Here is a 21,150-nt window from a genome sequence, read left to right on the forward strand (position 1 = left end):
CCCCCCCCCCTTGCCCCTCCTCCACCAATTGACTGCACACTCCTGTATGAGTATTGCTGTGTCAATCATATTTTTTCCAGTTTAGTATTTCTTTGTACTTACTTGATGTTATGTAAGCGTAATGCAGGTGCTGGCATGTGTCTCTCAGGACGCTTCCTTTTTGGTTTACACTTTCCGATGGGGATTCAAGCGGTGGGGTAGCAGGTAACAAAACACATCATTCAAGTATAAGTGGATACGCATTATTCATTCACTCAAAGGATAAATAAATACCCAAACAAACACATTTTGAATGCCATTTTCAGGACATAACTGGCATGATCAGATGATGGGGACCAGGCAAGGGCATTCTTGTTACTACGACAACAGAGACTGCCATGATAGGTCAATTAAGCACACACGCAGTTCAAATTAAAGTGATTTCTCCCAGCTGGTGTATGTTTGATAAGAATGGGTACAGTTGCATAGAGAGGAATTTAGAATAGGGGAATACTGAGAAATGTCAGGTATTTAAAAAAACACTTATTACGTTTGCTGTTGTGTGAAAAAGTATATACTCCATAAGTATGGACTTTTGTTACACATTCAAGTTTAAAACTGAAACACATTTAATAAATGAAGAATAATCAGACCCTCTAAACAAAGATATTCTCACAATGCTGCTGTTAACATAGATAGACTAGTGTAAATATGGCAACTGCAACATCTAAATGAATGTCTTAATTATAATGCAGGGCTATTAGTGAAGACATAAGCGGCCATTTGCCCCTAAAATCAATTGTTATGATAAATTGACGGAAAATAGCTTCATTACGTAATGCTCTGCTGGCAGGAGATGTTTAATTGGCTTTGCTTCCAAAATAGCTTATATTTGACTGTAGTTTGATACTGTTTCTATAACCTGGTAGTTTCTCTGCTCTATGAAACTTTTTTCAAATAATGCCCTGCAGTAATTACAGCATATTAAAAAATGTATTCAACGAAATGTTCAATAACATTCTGTACTTGTTCAGATAAGTCAAGATTATTGCCTCCTTGAAAAAGATCATTTTCTTTTCCGACTGAGGCTTATAAAACCAAAGCAAGCAGTAAAGCTACCTCTCTTTTGACACCACTGAAATTGAATTGGTTTGAAATGAGTTGCGAGGGGAACTTTGATGGCAGGATGGCTGTTTGAAAATATGTACGGTGCAACAAAAAAGTATTGGCACTTTTGATGTAAAATGATACTCTGGCTCTGAGTGCTGGCTTTCAGAGTTGCTCCATAGCTCGCTTTATGCATATAACCAAATGATAGAACTATGCGGAAGAACATTAATGCTGAACATACTGTAAAGACAGCATTGGTCAGACATCTCTTGTTCATTGTTGTATCATCTTTTTAAAGCTTTTTTCATTCTTAATCACCTAATTCTAAGAAACGTTTTTTCAATTATTTTGTATAGTTTTTGGGAGAAACTCAGATTTTCTGTCGATTAAATCATACAAGTCAATAAGGCTGCACTCTGTGACGTTTTGGTGTCAGCAAAAATTGTTCTGGCTGACCTTTTTCCATGCCAACATAATGGAGAAACTCAGTTTTACAGGTCTGGCACTTAAACAAGCGAATCAATCATTGACTAAATCTTTGAAGTGTCTTAGGGCTGCCCCTTCTACATCAATTGGGCATATAATAAATCATTGTTGTCTTTTCAACTAAGCTTTTTTGAATCAATTAGTTTGCACATGTCTTTAGGCTTTTTTAATGAATGGGGAAACTCAGTTTTACAGATCTGTCGATTAAATCAATTGTCAAAATTGTATGTGTGTTATATGACTAATAATTTCTTCACTTCCCTTCACTTGAAAGAGTTTTGTTCTTTCAGTTATTTACATTATTGCTTTCATTAATTAATCCTGCTAATCCTAGTAATGGGGTCATTGATGGGAGAGAAATATAATTAAGATATATTTTTAATGGCACCACCATGCATATGCTGTAAGTATCATCTTCACAAACTCATCAGTATGGAGGAGCTTTAAGAAAGGGGATTATACAGGGTAAGCTGTAACGTGACATTCAGCAAACCACTTAACCATGCATGTCCGTCCCCCCTGCTGCCGGCACCTGACCCCCTGTTTTAGCCATGAAGACTTCCCTCTTTCCTGCCATCGGTCTCTATTCCTCCTCACTCTTTTTTAGGCCATCCTCTTCTCCTTCTTCATTTTAACCTCACTCTTTTCATACACCCTCACAACTCTATGCTTACTCATCGTCTGCCTGTGTATGGAAAACGTATTCAGGTTTGTGGTGAGCAGGTTGAGCTTACAACCACCAACATTTAAGAATTGTAAAAAACGTAGATATTGCTCTACAACTATTTTAAGGCCACAGACAGAAGTTTTTGAGTAAACCTTATACCTATAACATTTGAATAGATGATTTGAAGTCAATCAACCCAGAGAACAAGTTTCTTCTCATAAAAAATATATGTTGAAGTGAAATGATGTTGTTTATTGAAGATTGTAGCATCCTGTTGTCTGAAGTACTGTACATCACCACGCCCACCTGTCAATAGGTCATTCATTTCCCAGAAGTAACGCCTCAAATCATTCAATCATTCAATCACAACTCTTGGCGTAGTAATCTCTCAGTCCTGACTGACTGCACGGACAACTCAAGACTTTACCATCATTTTGCTCGTTTGATCCTTGATGTTACTTTTACTTCTTTAACATTTCCAACAGAGTTTAACAGCATCTACAGTAGTAGCATATAGTATGCATTTAGCAAGGAGCGTTATCAGGTCGAGTAAACGGCCGTTATCAGTGTTTACCAGTGTTATAGATAACAGAAAGGGCCTGCTAAACACACTAGTAGGATTAAAATAGATTCATACCCCTGATCCCCGACTGAAGACAGACAAATGACGAAAACAACCTGTAGCATCAGTAGTTATGACTTGAACAAAGGTAATCAGAGTAGTATAAAACATCAGCAAACAACATGTGGTTGTCTTTGTGTTCACAAAATGTCCCTTTCCCTTCCAAAACATTTAGTTATTTCAACCCTGACCGTCATCTTCTCCTAAACCCAACAAAGTAGTTTTATGTTGTAACCTAAATATATATTTTTTGTCTTAAAAACATTAGGTTTCCTTTATTTTTAAGGCTTGTTGCCTTTAAGTCTCCACTCTCACTTTTACAAAACTAGTAGGTGCAGTTTAGCTGGACTGTCAGGTAGGTTTAACAATAACCATGCCCTACCAACGTCCATTTAATGACATTCAAAATGTGTGGTACATTTACAACACAGTCTATTACAACTGTGATTTTGGGATAATTGTCTGCAGGTATTTCTGTAATACCTGTAGACAATTATCTCCAGGCACTATAGAATTAGTGATTTGTAAAGAAGCCTATCTCCATAATTGTTCAACAACGTACTACAAGTCCCATCAAGACGTCCTCCACACAAAGGGAGAGGGATTTGCTTGACAGTTGGATGTGACTGTCACAGCTGGTAATGAATTAGTCAGACTTGCACATTGCCAGCGAAACGATCATTACACATCCACACCAAGAACATGAGACACACATTGACAGTGTATTACTTGGGATTCCTCAGACAAAATGTGCTACGGTTGAAATCACAGAGCAGTATATTTTCTACCAATGCCTCAGCGTTTCCCCCTTCAAACTGGAGGCTTAAACATGATGTAAACTTGTGATATTGTGTGGCTTTGGCTTGCTGTCATCACGTCTCAGTGATAGCATTTAAAGTAGGCTAAAGCTGCGTCTTTCCCGTGCCGACATTCAGACTTTTGGGTTTCCTGTCAACCCGGGATCCCCGGGCTCTTTCGACTCTTTCTCAAGAATAAAGCTGATTGCATTGTGCTAGTGGTGGTTTAGCGTTGAACGTGACTGCCTGAGGAACATAAGCAAGTGAATTCAATGTTATCCAGTAAATCTCCTTCTTTAAAATTGCATCCCTCTAGACATGCTTTCATGTATTGTCTTATACGTCTTCTGTTTCCTTTTTCGAGACTGCATATTGAAGAACATCACCACCATCATTTCTACTACTCACATCTTCGACATGTAATGTAACAGTATATCTCTGAGACAGGGCAATCATGTTTACCTGGCTAAGTTACCTTCTCTATTTGACTTTCTATTCCTGAATTAGCTTTAAGCTCAAAGCATCGCAGCTGTCAGACTGCTCCCTCAAAGTGTGTGTATCGCCCACAGACACCTTCGCGCTAACACGGCTAGCAATTCACCAAGATCATCCTCGCTAATTAGATTGTGGGCACACTTCTGGACTCCAGTACGAAACACACTCAAAAACACACTCAAGAAAACAAATAAATACAAAATAGCACCCCTCCAGAGGCAGCAATGTTCATCCAAACCAAGTTTTTGAGAGTGTGTGGCCAGATAGCTTGCTCTGTATGTGTGTGTGCTGCTGAGGAGAGTTGTAAGATAAAGGGTTTTCCATGTGATCTTCAGGTGTTAAGTGGAGAGAACAGTGGTGACCAACAGCAACATATTGATTTTCTGGTCCAGCAGTGACAGAGGGCCTTTTGTCTTACATCTCCTATCTGCTCTTCGATCCTGCTGTTCTATGATCCCTGCTGCTGCTTTAACAACCCGCATTGATGCTTCATTAAGGACCCTTTAATTGAATTCTACTGGATTATTTGTTGTTGTTTTTTATCCTAACTTGTGTTTCCATGTTAATGTGGAATTAAATTAGCAGTGTAGAGAAAGAATAATATGATTTTCATTTGTTTTAACTAGAGCAGTAAAGATTAAAGGGGCCCTATTATGCTTTTTGGGGTTTTCCCTTTCCTGTAGTGTTATATAGGTTTCTCTGCATTTAAATGGTCTGCAAAGCCCCCCACTTGCCTGAAACACCTCGATGTTGGTCCTTTGTTTACTTCTGTAACATAGTGGCATCACCAGGTGACACTTGCCCTTTTCCTGGCTACTAGCTATATAACACATTGTACGTGATAAGGGCTAAGGGTTGGGATATCTCTAAGCGGTTGACCAATCAGCAATCACAACAGAAAAAATAAAGCACTTTCTGAACATTAAAGCACGTAAACATGTCACAATAGAGGCACCACATACAGATTAAAAAACCTGAACAAATTATCATAATCATCATAATAGGGCCCCTTTAAGCTATTCGTTGTTAACTTTTATTCAGCAACTATTTAATCATTGTGTTTCTTGTATTCTCTATGTCAGTAAACTAAATATCCATAAGTTGTGGACAAAATCTGAAATTGGAGGACGTCATTCTGAGCTTTGGGAAACATTTTTCGGACATTTTATAGTCAAAATGACTAATTCATTTACCTATAAAATAATCAACAGAATAATTGACAATGAAAATAACCCTATGTGCATACCTTGTTCCGACCTGAAGGGCTGTTATCTCTTTTATATAAAATATTTTCGGTTATATCTTGGGTTAATTGGAGCTATAAAAAGTGTAAAGTGATATTAACTTGCGGATGTTCCTAAATTTTTCTGGTTACTCTGTGTTGAAGATGGTGGCAGATGGATTGGCTGTGGTATCTGATTGAGCTGCTCTTTGAGTCTGGAGGGCTTATGGTAAATATAGTCAATTCTGGGATGAATCTCAAGGCTCTCATCAGCACGAACAACACCCATGTTTCAACGCAATTATGGGGTCGCCATGAAATTGTCAAGAACTTAATATCTAAAACCTTAATTTTCTCAGACATTTTAATGGTAACAAGCCCCCTATTTAGCATGTAGCTAATTAGCAGTTTACAAAACTAAATAAATGGTTTATAACAGTATTATAAAGAAGTAAGCAGATTTAAGTTTATGTTTGTGTATGGAGACATTTTAACTCTCTCTTCAGTCCCAATGATATGAAGTTTAATTTATTGACACATTTTCATTATTAAACAATTACAATTGCCCTACAACTACATTATAGTTGTTTTTTCAGCCTGTAAAGTGTTACCCGATTAACCTTTATTTTTATATTGCTTTCTGGAACAGATTTGTCATAGGGAGATTTAACAATAAATCAGGACATGCTGTCTATCAGACGGGATAAAGGAACACAAATAAATATATAAAATATTTAAAGAAAGGAAGACATTAAGCATATTAAATATATGTTTTAGTTTTGATATGTAACCTAGACTATCTGAAACTGATACAGGATTGCTGCTGCAGAATATTTCTTGTAACAATAATCAACACAAATGTAGCTTCGAACAAACCATTTTGCTAAAAATGAAGCAGAAGCCTTGGCATAATAAAGTTGAAGGGTTTCAAATGGCCTGAGGGTGAAGCCAAAAAAAACATCATGTCCAAGATGACAAGGGTAAATCTTCTGGTGAGCATAAAGTAAATGTGTTAATTTATTCCATGGTGATTTGTTTGATAATTGTTTTAGGTCTAAATGGAAGCTGTATTATACATTTTTTTGGAAATTCTGCAGTAAGATTTCAAAGTTGCTTGCGAAGCATTTCATTGTGGATCATATAGAAAGGTTGGCCTGGTGGTAGTGCAAGGTGAAGTGTCAGGGCGTCAAGAAGATTATTAGAAATCATCCTCTGGGGACAATGAATATCCAGCTCCAATGTCATGGTGGTCTGGTAAGTAGTTGCTGAAATATCTTGTGTTAGCCTAAAGAATCGCCAGGTGGCAGGCAATACATCCAATTACTTCAAGTTTCCATTAACATTGTGAAGACGGAGGTACGAAAAGGTTGTATTAGTCAAAAAGTAGAAGATTAGCTGGCAGGGCTACACGATATTGATAATCTGACTTTTTCTTCCTGCAAAATATAATGCGATTTGCAAATCAAAAAAGGCACAAAGGGGAGAAGATAAACCCAAATGTGTTGGCCATTAGGCGCCCACATTTCACCCGCTGTGTAAAATCCCCATCGGCAAGATCACACCTGTTGAGAAGTGTGAAAAATATAACCTAATACGGTTAAATGTGTTAACTGTGGCAGGCCTTCAATGTAGGTCGTTAATAGGATTTACTGGATTACTTATGTAACTCTGCACATTTTTGTATCAAGATATTATTAATTTGAGCTGTTTGGGTTAATTTGACCGACATAATATAACTATTTTCAAAAGATTGATTCTAAAACTATATACTGTGCAGCCCTTACATCTGGCTGCATTAGCTTCCTTATGTTATCACAGTCCTGTAAACTGTGACATGAATAGAACACTATTTTTAGGACTGCCGTCACTCCAGATGTGCGCTGATTTCATTCGGCTAGTTTGCTCTAGCTGTCATCGAGTGAAACTGTTGCATCACTCGACTGAACAGTGTGTGATTTCACTTTGTTTGGCCTTTTCTGACTTGTTGGATAACTACCGTTAGCTAGCCAGCTGTCTGCAGATACCGGGCTAATGTCTTGTCAAGAAACAAAAAAAGCAGCAGAAGTGGAAACGGCGTGCACTCTTTTTTGTACTCTATATGTGCTCAAACTGATTATTAAAGTGGATGTCTGTGCTCTGTTTAGTTAAAGCATCTGGCACTGACAGTCTGTGTTGGATCATTTCAAATATGCATAACCATGAGATGGCAGATGGTGCAGGTATTTGCAGATTCAGTCCTAAAACAATCATGTTTTGCCTTGCTGCATTTTGCAAAAATAGTTTTTGTTTAAATAACGTTTTATTTATGTGGCTTCATTCAGAGTTTAGATAGGGCTGAGCGGTCAGCCCTATCTAAACTCTTATGGCTTAGAGCTTCAGCAAAGATATTTTTCAAAATAACTAATAGTAATTCCTTAATGCTTTTCCTGCAGCAAAACATAGGTGGAATATACACAGACACATACTGTACAGTGTATTCCTGTACAGTGTTAAGTATACTCCAAGCCCCCATTATGACCATAAATCCCCTATAACGCTGCTTTTTAATAATATATCGGATACATGAAGATGCAGCATTTTTGACGCTATTGAAGTCATCCGTGATTCTTTATCAGAAAACTTGAAATAATAAACTACACACTAAATATCTATCTTCCCGGAAGGTCCAACAGTGATCCTATTACAATAATCCTAATATGCTTTTGAGCTCGATTGACATAAAGTCTAACAAATCTCTGCCTATTACCCTCTGCAGCACTTCCCTTGTCTTCGGGGGCTTCAGTCTTCATTATGTTACGTGTCATAGAGTTAAAGAAAAAAAAAATGTCAGAAGCTTAACAGTGTTCTCTAATTAAAAGGCACTTTATAAATCAGTTAGGCAGTTTGTGACCTAAATGTTACTAAATAGATTAATATTCTAAATTTAACCAATGGCTTTTATTTGAGTTGACAAGTTGGGTGTAAAGCGAATGATTCACAAATTATCCTAATTGACAAGAATAGGCTGAAACTGCACTCAGTACAGAATTTTAAAATGCACTAATTTAATGGCTACTGTATAACTGTCAAATTGTTTTCCTCTAACTAACTTGGAGGTAGGGTTTAAGGCTAGTTAAAGTGTGCAAGCTCTATGGGCCCAATGGATGCGAAAGACTGCCAGAAGATCCAGGGATGACCCAAGTATTACTTTTTCTCTGGAGTCAGACCATTTTGCCTTTATGCGCCACTGAGTAAAACTCTCATAGAAATTGAAAAGGGACCCGCATTCAACGCTGTTTCCAGTTCTCTTTATACGTCCATATGAAGAAGAAGATTAGAAGATATACTTTATTTATCCCTTACAGGGAAATCTCTTTCCCCACTCTGTTGTGTTTACACACATTACACACACAGGCGAGGATATACATGCACAAACACATAGGATATACATGCACACACACACAACCACATGCAGATAGGAGAGGTGGCAGAGCAGAGAGGCTGCCAGGTACCCGGTGCCAAGGGAGCAGCTTCGAGGTTAGGTGCCTTGCTCAAGGGCACCTCGGCAGTGGCCTTGGAGGTGAACTGGCACCTCTCCAGCTACCAGCCCATTCCATCTTTTTTGTTGTTGGTCCGATCGGGACGTGAACCGGCGACCCTTCGGTTCCAAGACCAAGTCCCTTACAGACTGAGCCACTGCCACCTCATATATGAACCGTTTGCAAAACAAAACACTAAGGAACCAACATAGGCGGCGCGTGAGGCTCAGGTTTGGGAAGGCTAAATAACTTTTTTTTACCTGACGCTGCCCGCCCCCGGCGTCTATAGAAAAGAGATCAACTCAGTGAAAGCACCGCCTGCTGACCAATCAGAGCTCAGTGTGCGGAGTTTAAATCTATCAAGTCATATTACAGATAAAGGAAATACAGTTTAAACTGCCGTATGCAGAGAAGACGCCGACGTGTCGCACTTATTGTTCATATCACACTGATATCACATCATCAATCAGATCATCGATCATATAATATGACAATATTTCCTTATCTGAGTCAGCTTCTCGAGCCGTATATGGCCGTGCAACACTTACTTTGTCACATATACTGTATGCAGACGTATTATTTTAAGCAACACATTAAGTTGACGAAACACTTAACTCAAATGTAATAAAAGTCAGATCCCCTCGTGTCTTAGATGCGGCAGTATCATAAAACTGTTGTACACTTTCAAACACTCGGTAGTTATTTTTTAACCAGTTGTTCTATATTCTCCTTGCAGGTGCAACTATGTGGCTTGTATCCTGGTTTATATGTTTAAGTCATGGATTTTTGAAGTTCATATTTGTCTAATATTAGTTTACTTTTCATGAATGAAGTATGACGCTGCGCTGTCAGTACACTTGACCCTGTTTGTTTTTGGTCCTAACCCCGCCCCTTTCACGTGAACGCCCTCTCAGCTGGAGAGAGAAACCCTGGCTTGATTTACCGAGTTGATAACCAGCGTCGTAGGACCGCTTAGCGGGATCTCGCTTGTTAGGGTTAGTTAAGATAACTCAAACATATCCAGGGTCTGTTGAACTAGCTTCGTAGTACAGGGCACAGGTGGCTGCATAGCAGCGCTAATGTCAAAGACACAAACATTATACATTATATTTTTCTTTTACCAGGATGCAGTGACACAAATATTTGGGAAGGCTTAGCCTTCCCTAGCCTACAGTACCCGCCGCCCCTGGGAACCAACTAAAGCTAGCCAGCTTGGTTAGCAAGGTGAATCCTTAATTCACGCCCACTGTTTTATTAAATGGGATGCTAAATGTGGCTCAGGGAAAAGAAGCCTAAAACAAAATGTGCTTGCTTGAAGAAGCAAGAGTTTCCTGTAGTAGTACAACAGAATGCAGAACAAGGCCTGGAGGTAACGCTCAGGATCACCCGGTTCAGCCTGGCAGTCTGTACATTGGGGCAGACTCGGGGCACTTCAATGTATAGTGTAAAAGAAGATGAAGCCCTGTGGCTGAGCCTACATATGAAGCCTGACAAGAAAAATCTTGGCTCCACTTCTTCTTTTGGTCTCTCACTTATTCAACATTCACCTCCCAATCATTTCCCCAGTCCACTGAAGAATCAAGGTAGCAAAAAAGCCTTTTAACATACTTTTAACAGAAATCGAATTGACTCTCATTAGATGTACGATTGCAATCGGTACAGTAAAGTCATAACTTATTATTTTGTATACCTTATTCCTTAAAGTAGCAAAGAAATCAATGAAGAAGCTCCTTTTCCTAACTTATGTTATCCAAGGCGACTTCTTCCGGTGGTTTTCCCATGGAAGGCAGGGGTAGGATTATCATTGTTGTGTTCATTGTGTGTTAATGGCTGTGTTTTAAGGGTTAGGGTCAGTAAAATAAAAAATCAGCCCCGGAAATATATTCAAGGTACCATCAGTCTTGGAATAAGGTGGATTTGCTTTGAATGTTATTGCATACAATACGTTTTTACAACTATGTATTTTGCAGATCTTTTCCTATCGGATATCAGTTCATAGAGACATTGGATTTGTGTATCATAACATTGTTTATTGCAGGAGAATACAAGAAACAGCCTTCAGCTTTTTCTTTTTTTTAATTCAAGGGTTCCTCTTTCTTAGAAGTAGGTAGCAGACGAGCAATTTTATTCAAAAATGCAGCACTCTGTTTATGGTTTGCTAAGCTGCTTGTCGTCCACAGATGTTGACTAGCAGAGGAGAGCAGCTTGACAGCTCATGTAATGCATCTCTTTCTAACACTCAAAGTGGAAACAAGGCAATATAAAATCCCAAGGCGGGCTTTTTCCCCAACACTGCAATTCTTGGAAAGTTTTCACAAACCACTCTGACCATTCCATTTTTAAACATACCCATAAAAGTGTCCCACTGGCAGAGACTTTACCTTCTCAAACAGCTTCAGCTGACAGGACTACCTATTATATAACAGCTTTAAACTGCCGGGTGATTTGTGTGTCAATTTACCCTTTTCTATGCGCGAAGATGCACACTCGATGCTGTTTCAGCTTACGGATGGTTGACATAAACAGATGTTAAGGATGTTCGGGCACTACCATTTGCGAGTCACATGTGAGAGTTTGAGAACAGACCAATTTGTGCTTCTGTACTCACATGCAACATTGAATGCCTCATCAGATTTTACGCATTTGGGTATGTTGTTGCTAGTGCATTTTTAATAAGAGAACAGTCTCTTACAGAGACTTTACCCTCCCCTATGCTATCTGACTCAGTAAGGACATACTACTGTGTGTATCCTTACACTACATGGGGTCTTACCATGGGCTATGTTCTCTCCCATTTACCAACAAAATACAAGCAGAAATTGCTATTTTAAAATCAAAAAGGATATGTATCTGTTGCAAATGTGAGCAATTAGCATAGACTGCAGCTCTGTTTAAGTTCTCTCTATTTGAAACCAGAGGCTGCATGTACAGTATATGGTTTTTGATGTGTGTGTAATTGTGTGTTCTACAGTACTTCATTCTGTGTCTTTGTTTTTCTCTTGAACATACCTTCATACAGTTCTCTCACTATTGTGTGAATTTGTAGCTGGCCAATATCACTCTTGCCAATGTTTGTTAGATATAAAAAAATTGTGTAAAACAGGGCCAATCAATTAATATAGAAAAATATCTGCAGAATAATCAATAATACAAATATTAGTTCAAGCACTACACATTACCCCCGAACTTGTAGTATTGGTGGTGCTGGTTCGCAATTATTCTAACGGCCTGTCCACACACAGGCATGAACAAAATCTTGAAAAATCTTGATGCTGGGCGTGTCTGAAGCTTGGCGATTTTTTGCGACCAACAACCAATCACATGAATCTCCCGCCTCCGACATACGAAGCAATAGCAATGTTAAAACGAAGTAAACTGGATATAAAATATGAAAACAAGTTGTTTCTCAGAATTGAAGGGGAAAAACACAAAAGCATTGTACACAATTTAAACCTATCAATGTCATTTAATTAACAAAGGTAATCTGGTGTTTTTGAGTTGATGAGTCACATTGCATTTAAGAGCTGCCGAAATAAACGGATGCCGTGCTTCCATGAGCGTCAAANTCTCCACTACTCATCAACTCAAAAACACCAGATTACCTTTGTTTACTTAAACGACATTGATAGGTTTAAATTGTGTACAAGGTACACAAGGTTTGTCGCAAAGCGGACAGGCGTCGTCACAACAATAGCTGGGGATTGTGGGTAGTGTAGTCTCTTTGGCGCTCCACATTTCAGAGAAAACAAGTTGTTTCTCAGAATTGAAGGGGAAAAACACAAAAGCATTGTACACAATTTAAACCTATCAATGTCTTTTAATAAACAAAGGTAATCTTGTGGTTTTGAGTTAATGAGTAGTGGAGATACCACTGTCAAATCAATCGACAGCAAGGAGAATACTTACTTCCGGGTGTACAATTCTCCGTTATCCAATGGGAATGAATCACATTGCATTTAAGAGCTGCCGAAATAAACGGATGCCGTGCTTCCATGAGCGTCAAATACCGCCGCCGATGGGAATACATTGCAATCAGTTGGAAGCTCTTTGCATCTGTTTATGAAGCTGAAGGAGCCTCGGCGCGTCCAACTGCACGCCACGTCACCCTGACCAAGCGTCGCTCCTGGACGTTTAGGGAGTGAGAGTGTGTTGCTTAAAGAGGCCCTATTTTGCTTTTTGGGGTCCATTTAACATCACTGTAGTGTGTTATTTAGGTTGTTGTGCATGTAAATGGTCTGCAAAGGCTACAATCCCTCAGTTATCTCCCTCACTCTCAAAATACCTTTTGAGCATTAATGTAAACATGTCACAGTAAAGGCACTAAACACTAATATGAACCTGTAAATTAGCATAATAGGGCTCCTTTAATTTCCAACCTTATCATCCAACTCTCAGCCAGAAAGCAATTCACCCTAATTCCCAAGTGGAACTTTAAATGTACTTGGTAAATGAAGGTAAAGCAAAAATTAACCCTCCTCCTCTTTTTCTTCCTCTTCTTCCAAATAAGTCAGAATCTTTTTTTAAATCACGCCATCTTACCCCCTCACAATGAGTCGGTAACTACAACGTGTAGCGACTCACATTATCTAAGTTGGATTTTCAGCTCGACTATATACGCACGCTAACTTTCTTGATGAGAATTCAGGTTGTCCTTACACATTTTACCCCCTCCTAAACATGTATGGACTCATCACAAGATGGACTCACTCAGACGGCTTTAATGAAGCGAATATTTTCCAGACAACTTGTTCCTGCTTTGTCCTCATGAAGCAAAGTAGCACTCACATCACTAACTTTGAACGTCCTGTAATGTTGCACGCCATCGTTCAGCTGTATTTTTGTATGTCATCCCTTGTGTCCGCTGGCTGGCAGTGTAGTGTGGATATTGCAGAGTTGAGGGTGGGGGGGACGAGGTGGGATTCAACCAACAGTGAGCACCACATAAAGCCTTTATCACACCTAAACGGCTCCGTCTCCCAACGCCAGAGTGAGATAAGCACTGCTCATTCATCTGTAATGATGTGGAAGCAAGAACCAACTGAAGTGAGTTGAGAAGGAAAGGCTAACTCTGGCACAGTGGGGATGGTGGAAAAGGTTGCAGGGCAAATGAGGTTTGCCTTATTCACTTCTCAAAAGATACTTGTGGATATTGTGTTTTCTGGGAATTCAAGTTCATTACAAGATGAGTGTTGTTTTACACTTGAAAGGACTGTGATTATCTGCAAGATGAAAAGTGAATCGGGGCTCACATTATATCACGTTTCCCTTGGACTAAAAATGTAATTTCTGCAAACAGGCCAAATATTCTTAAAAACTAAAACCTGTTTTCACGTGCTTATTATAAGCTCATGATTTCAAGTAATAATTGCAAAGCCTACAACTTTGAGTTATTCATAGTTGGACATATTCTAAAGTTAACTTCTTAGTTGGCAATAGATATTTCCAATATTTCAGGTAGCATGAAAGTAAACTCTCCGATTTTCATGTAAATGTCCAATCATTTTTAATAGTAAATATACTAAATTCAAGCAATACATTCCTCAGTGTGTGCATTGTTTTATATATGTAGGCTAGCAGGATGCATAGTGCAATACAGTCAAATACCCAACTCAGATAGAACACTGTAGAATATATGCTTGTCCAAGATTTTCTTCAATTATATTTTAAGATGCCATTTTAATTGTGATTTATTGAAATGTAGCTAGTTTACAATACAAGCAAAGGGAACAAAGAAGTCATGTCCTTGAACGCATCTAGAGTTACCCTGGCTACCAAGGGGTGGAGAACATGAATAGCTCTTTCTTGCATCCAACTGTGTCACTGTCAGGTCAAATGACAGCGCTGGATGCAAGAACAACAGATGTTAAATCTGCAAACTCGGCTTTCTCCATCAATAAAGAAGGATTGTCATAATCGACTACATTTACCATAAACACTGATTGGATATCCACATAAAAGGTGGTAATTTTCCCTTTAAGGAACATTTAAATGAAACCAATGAACTACTAATTACATTTATTGCTAAACCTACCATACTGCCTTTGGCATGTTCATGTTCAAACTTACAAATCTGAGTTCATCTGCAAATTTGCACATATTTTTTGGGAGGCGTTATAGAAGCCACTTCTTTAGATTTGAGGTAAACGGTTATTCGCATATTTAGCGAGGACGTGAAATTTGACAGAAGTTGATTTTGAGACACAGTTGTGGAATGCACTCTAGACACTGATCCTAGAAAGAGCCTTTAGGAAATTGAGAGTGACCCAATTGGCCAACAGCAAGCTACAACTATCAGGTAAAGTGGTGATAAAATGCAGCCTACAAAAACTGTGTGAAGATTGATAATACAATCAGATGGCAGAAAGGACCATTTATGTATAGAGAAAAAACAATAACTGGATGTACATGACTCTCTTTGGTAGCTGTAGGTTAAGAATCAATGCTCAAGTTGCATAGCATAAAAACAGGTGCATTAATAGTGGCCAGATATGAGTACTCTGGAAAGACACCAATGGTAAATGTAATTGTACTAATTTAAACACAGAAAATGCAATATAGTGGCATAAGTTCTGGTATACTCCTTTTTTAAACATCATTTCCTCTGCACTAGTGATTGTTTATCTTTCTTTGCTTCATTTTCTTGGTTCTGTGCAAAAAGATTACTTAGTTGGCTTCTTTGTAGATTTGTCATGCATTTAAGGGTAATACCGTCAGTTCTTAGATTCTTACTAACACCAACTTTTTCCGGTCAAATTATTATCTTTAAGACGACTAAATCACATGACTTAACGCATATAATCACCATCTTGTGGTAGACAGAATAGCAAACTTTAGGCTCAGGGTAATATAAATGTACTACATCTGCAGCCAAGTGTCATTATTCCCTCTTTTTTTGAGCTAACAGACACTTCATCTTGATTTAAATCATCTTAGCTATATTGTCCTCTTGTGCCTTTTAAAACACACCGAGGGGACTTAAAGAGCAGACCAATTCTCACACACACTGACTCAAACCTGCTGTCTGTGTCTTCCAGGTGTAATTGGCTTCCTGACTGCAGCTCTGGACCCATCAGGAGTTCCAAAGACGAAGGCGGATGAGACCACAGAGTCTACCTGAGAATGATACCTGTCACCCTAGGAAAACCGTTGACCTGTCCCCTTCCACATATCCTATTTTTGCCTTTATTTCCCATCACCCACTGATTTTGTGATCCCTTTCCACACCCAACTTAACTCCTATTGATATGACTAAAAGAGCCTTTATTTTGGACATGTTGTTTTTTCCTCTCAATGCTGCCAGCCACCAAGGCTATGGTGGGAAGCGTCACTTTAGTTCTCAGCGGGTCGCCAATCACTGCCTGCTGTGGCTCTTGGGACTGGTGCTTCACCTCACCCTTTCCTCATGTCAACGGGTTGACCTGAAATACCCCATAGTGTCCACAGGCTATGGAAAGATCCGTGGTATCAGGAAGGAGCTCAACAATGAGATCTTGGGCCCTGTGGAACAGTTCTTAGGTGTGCCATACGCCACCGCACCCGTCGGTGAGCGCCGCTTTCAGCCTCCTGAAGCTCCAGGCTCATGGCAAGAGATTCGCAATGCCACCCAATTTGCACCAGTCTGTCCCCAGAATGTCCACGGGGTTTTACCTGAGATCATGCTACCAGTGTGGTTCACAGACAACCTGGATGCTGCAGCGACCTACGTTCAGAACCAGAGCGAGGATTGCCTTTACCTCAACATCTATGTACCCACTGAAGATGGTGAGTTGTTTTGTTTGACACATATTTGTATTGGCATTTATTTTTCCCAGCAGGAGAGATTTCATAAATGTATACTCCCTCAAAAAAGAAAAAAAAAACATAAATAAAAAAGTTACAAAAACTGAGAAATACACATTTTTGTAGTATAAAATAGTAGTGTATATAATAACTTAAAACATATAAATTAAAACATTACAAATAAAAAAAAATTAAATGGGCAAGGTTGCCTTTATTTTTATTTCAAAAAAAGAATTTCCCCTATATTTGATAGAAGGTATCAGGCTTTTCTTTAAGTTTGATTTTACTAAAGCCTGCGTCACACTGTCCCGAAATTGACACCAGATTGACACACGATTATGGAATTGTGAATTTCGCACGAAGATGTCCCCGAGCTTGGTCAACAGCCAAGCAACAGCCGAAGCAAGTACGATGCCTACAGAAGGCCACACGATGGCACCCGAACCACACACTCCTTCATGTTGTTTCCATAGCAACAACAACTTCCTGTCAACAGCGTAAACTTGCCTTCAAAGCATCTAAATAAAACAGGAAGTTAACCTAAATTACATTTAAGACATACAACTGCAACGAAAGTAACAAAAACAATGTAATATCCTTTTCAGTTTCACAGAACACAAATTGTACTATAATACGATGGCTACACAACGGCATTGCGAGGGCTTCAAGTAGTCGTGTTGCCTTCCTAAGACAATCGGGCAGCTTCTTGTTTCCTTCGTATTGTCTTCGTTTGGCGAAAAATGCCCGATGGCACAGATGATCACACGAAGATGACACGATTTGACGAGATGGCCTTACGAAGGGCAAAATGCACACACATATTTAACACGAAAATGAACCATCGCCCGGTCTTTCGGCAATTTTTTGGCATTCCAAAGATTTTGCCACCGCTCATGAAGTTGTTGCTGGAGCCTGAGAAACTCCACCGGCGGTCATACGATGGCTTAAGATGCCCTCATGAATGGCCCAATGTTTTCACGATCAGAGCCGAATTTGAACATTTCCTTTATCGTGTGTCCATCTGGTGTCAATTTCGGGACAGTGTGACGCGGGCTTAAGGCCATACAATTAGAGATTTTTTTTCACCAGTGACTGATTGAGAGTTTTTCTGGGTTTTTCCAAAAGACAGATATTGTTTAGCTTGAAGAAGAGAAAAAACAAAACGACACAATTCTTGGTGTTATTAAGTATTGGAATCACAGGAAAAATGAAAAAATACAGAGTATTTGGAATTCTTGTAATTTTGCTAAAACTATTTTTAGAACATGGAAGATGGTAAATTCGACTAAACTCCCATGCTAGCTATAGAAGGATATACTGTAAAGTCAGTCTTGGAGTTACAAACTTTGCATTTTAATGGGGCAGAACAAGAAGAGAGTAGGCCTGAAACAATTGGTTTGAGTGTAAGAACACCTTGTACTTCTCTAACTGTATTCTAATTTCATATTTCTGTCAGTGTTCCAGGACTCACAGGAATAGTGCCATTCTGATCAGTTAACCAGGATTATATCCAGTGAAAGGAGAGCTCAGGATATTACCAGATCTGATAATGTCCTGTTCTGTAATAATGTCAGTCTTAATTAGTATTGTTTTCTCCATTACTATTGATAACAGTTAATAGTTTCCTAGATATATATAATTACGGCATGGTAACATTTATAATCTTTCTTGTGCTAATACTCTTCTGTGCAATTAGATACACTTTACATTTATTTTCTCATATTTAATTAATCCTAGCATTTGATGAATATATTAAAAAAAACTAGCTGCTTTTTGGGACAATTAGCCACACTGTGACATGCTAGGTTTTAGCTTGATAGACATTAACTTGCTTAAATCATGTATGAACATAACATCTAAAATACTAGCTGCGGTGGCTCGCTAAGTTGTTTTGTTCTCAAGTGAGTCCATATTTAATTATATTACCTAATTTAATTTAAGTCAGTGTTATCTAGAAAGCCGCTAGACTAGAATAAATACTTAGCATTACAAAAGCTAACATAAAGTTGACACTAATACTTTTTAGAAGGTTAGTACGCTACTGTAATTTGAATGTTGCCTAGTTTCATATCAACATTTTTTAACAGAATTTTCCCTCAAATGTTTTTTTCAATCCATACACCATTTGTGACATGAGAAAAAAAAAGAAAAAAACATTTCAAACCAACAAGCGTGTGCAGCCAAAAGCAGCCTATATGCAGTAAACATGCTAGCAGGTTAGCTCATTAACTCCATGCTAGCTTGGCATCCATTGTCGGTCATGTGAACTTCACCTTGCCAGCCATTGGTGTCAGTTTGAGAGTATATTAAAAAGGCATTGCGTAAAGAACAACAAGTAAGCTGGAATAACCACCATATTTTAATCATTTCAGTACAGAAAGACTAACATTCACTTTATTAATACTGTAAATGACCATTTTGGAAGAGGCTTTATTACCCTCCCTTTAGGTTTGTATTGCTTGGAAGCTGCACTGTGGATTCTGTGGTCAAGCTTTAATTATTGTTGTAGCATCTAGTTCAGGAGAAAATATAACAATTACAATATGTTGCTAAAGAAAACCTTGTTTGTTCTACCTCCTGGCGCAGAATTAGCCAAAATCCCTGTAATGCAAAACCTCCACCTCTTCATGGGCTACCTGGGTGTTCTTCTTGTATTAATGATCCAGTGGAGAGTGGTTCAGAAAGCAGATTGGCAGGTTAAAGAACACAGGATCAAAGTGTATGTCTTGCTGCAAAGCGTATGTATCACAGAAGCAACGGCTCAGGATAAAATGTAAAAATATCTATCATTAATGGGCTCACCTGAGAGTTGCGTGAGTGAGCGCAAGAGAACACATGTTCATGCATTGCTGCTCGTAGGAAGTCTAACTCTATGGTTAGTCCAGTGATGCACAGCATTGTTGTATTCTAACGCTAAAGCTGTAACCTACTTAGATTGAGTCAATGTTGCAGATTTTTATTTTGTTGATGAATACTCTATGGCCCAACAAAAAGATGGAATCAGATACATTTCTAGTAGAGAATATCAAGTATTACAGTAGCATAAAGGGAGACCAGAGCAGAAACAAAGAAACTAGGAAAAGGGACTGAATATAAAGTTATTTTAACTACTCTCAACGGTGGAAAGTGTTCAAACATGGGTATATTTAGTGCCCTGCGGTCACAGTGTGTATGTTGTACAATATGTCACATACTCACCTAGAGGCTGGTGTTGAGTCTCCTGTGCTATTCCCAGGGGACAAGGTGTGCAAATGAGTGAGACTGATTTAACATGTAGCCCTGTCTGCTTGTCAGAATCTGTCACTTATTGTCAGGGGTCACTGCTTACACAAGGCTGATGCTGTCCCCAAGGATATGTTTTGCCCTGTGTGTGAGAGAGAAATGGAGACTGAAGGAGACTTAAGTGCCCCTGAAATTCAAACACACCACATCTTGAACGTCACAGGCGCACAAATAGTTTACAAATCGTCAAAAGTACCAGCTTTAATGCCCCTATGTTGTATTGGAATTTTGAGGTAACATCTAGTTGTCATCGCTTTTCTGATACTACTACATAAGAAAAGTGAACTTGTGTTTTGCCAATACATTTATTTCAATGTGAAGCTTCAGCTGTAGGAATTGTTCAGCTTGCATAAACTTATTTTTTTCGGAATATCATCATAGACTCCAAGTTGGTATGCTGAAAAATATGAATATATCAATACAATTATCAATCACTTTTGTGTTACATCATTTGGTGATAAATAGTGACTTAACAGCTAGTACTGAATTCATATGAAAAATATTCAATATCCATCCATCCATCCATCCATCTTCTCCCGCTTATCCGTGGTCGGGTCGCGGAGGTAGCAGTTCCAGCAGAGAGCCCCAAACTTTCTTTTCCCTGGCCACATCAACCAGCTCTGACTGGGGGATCCCAAGGCGCTCCCAGGCCAGCGAAGAGATATAATCCCTCCATCTGGTTCTAGGTCTACCCCTTGGTCTCTTCCCAGCTGGACGTGCCTGGAACACCTCCCTAGGGAGGCGCCCAGGTGGCATCCTAACTAGGTGCCCGAACCACCTCAACTGGCTCCTTTCGACGCGAAGGAGGAGCGGCTCAACTCCGAGTCCCTCCCTGATGACCGAACTTCTCACCTTATCCCTAAGGGAGACACCAGCCACCCTGCGGAGAAAACCCATCTCGGCCGCTTGTACCCGCGATCTCGTTCTTTCGGTCATGACCCATCCTTCATGACCATAGGTGAGGGTAGGAACGAAAATGGCGCGGTAGACAGAGAGCTTTGCCTTCTGGCTCAGCTCCCTTTTCGTCACAACGGTGCGGTAAAGAGACTGCAGTACCGCTCCCGCTGCTCCGATTCTCCGACCCATCTCACGCTCCATTGTTCCCTCACTCGAGAACAAGACCCCGAGATACTTGAACTCCTTCACTTGGGGTAAGGACTCATTCCCTACTGGGTGCTGACCGGGACAGGTGG

General features: G+C 39.3%; 1 protein-coding gene across 1 annotated transcript in view; it reads left to right on the forward strand.

The window, feature by feature from the left end:
• The window catches only part of LOC104950015 (neuroligin-2-like), a 57,333-nt gene that overhangs the window by 13,332 nt on the left and 22,851 nt on the right, over positions 1–21,150 (forward strand). Inside the window, exon 2 of the mRNA XM_010776462.1 lies at positions 15,931–16,657. Coding sequence (XP_010774764.1) covers positions 16,141–16,657 — 517 coding nt within the window. The 5' untranslated portion in view covers positions 15,931–16,140. The remainder of the gene's footprint in view (positions 1–15,930; positions 16,658–21,150) is intronic.

The sequence above is a fragment of the Notothenia coriiceps genome, unplaced genomic scaffold (assembly GCF_000735185.1).
Source record: "Notothenia coriiceps isolate Sejong01 unplaced genomic scaffold, NC01 NC01_scaffold00000339, whole genome shotgun sequence".
In the NCBI taxonomy this organism is placed as follows: Eukaryota; Metazoa; Chordata; class Actinopteri; order Perciformes; family Nototheniidae; genus Notothenia; species Notothenia coriiceps.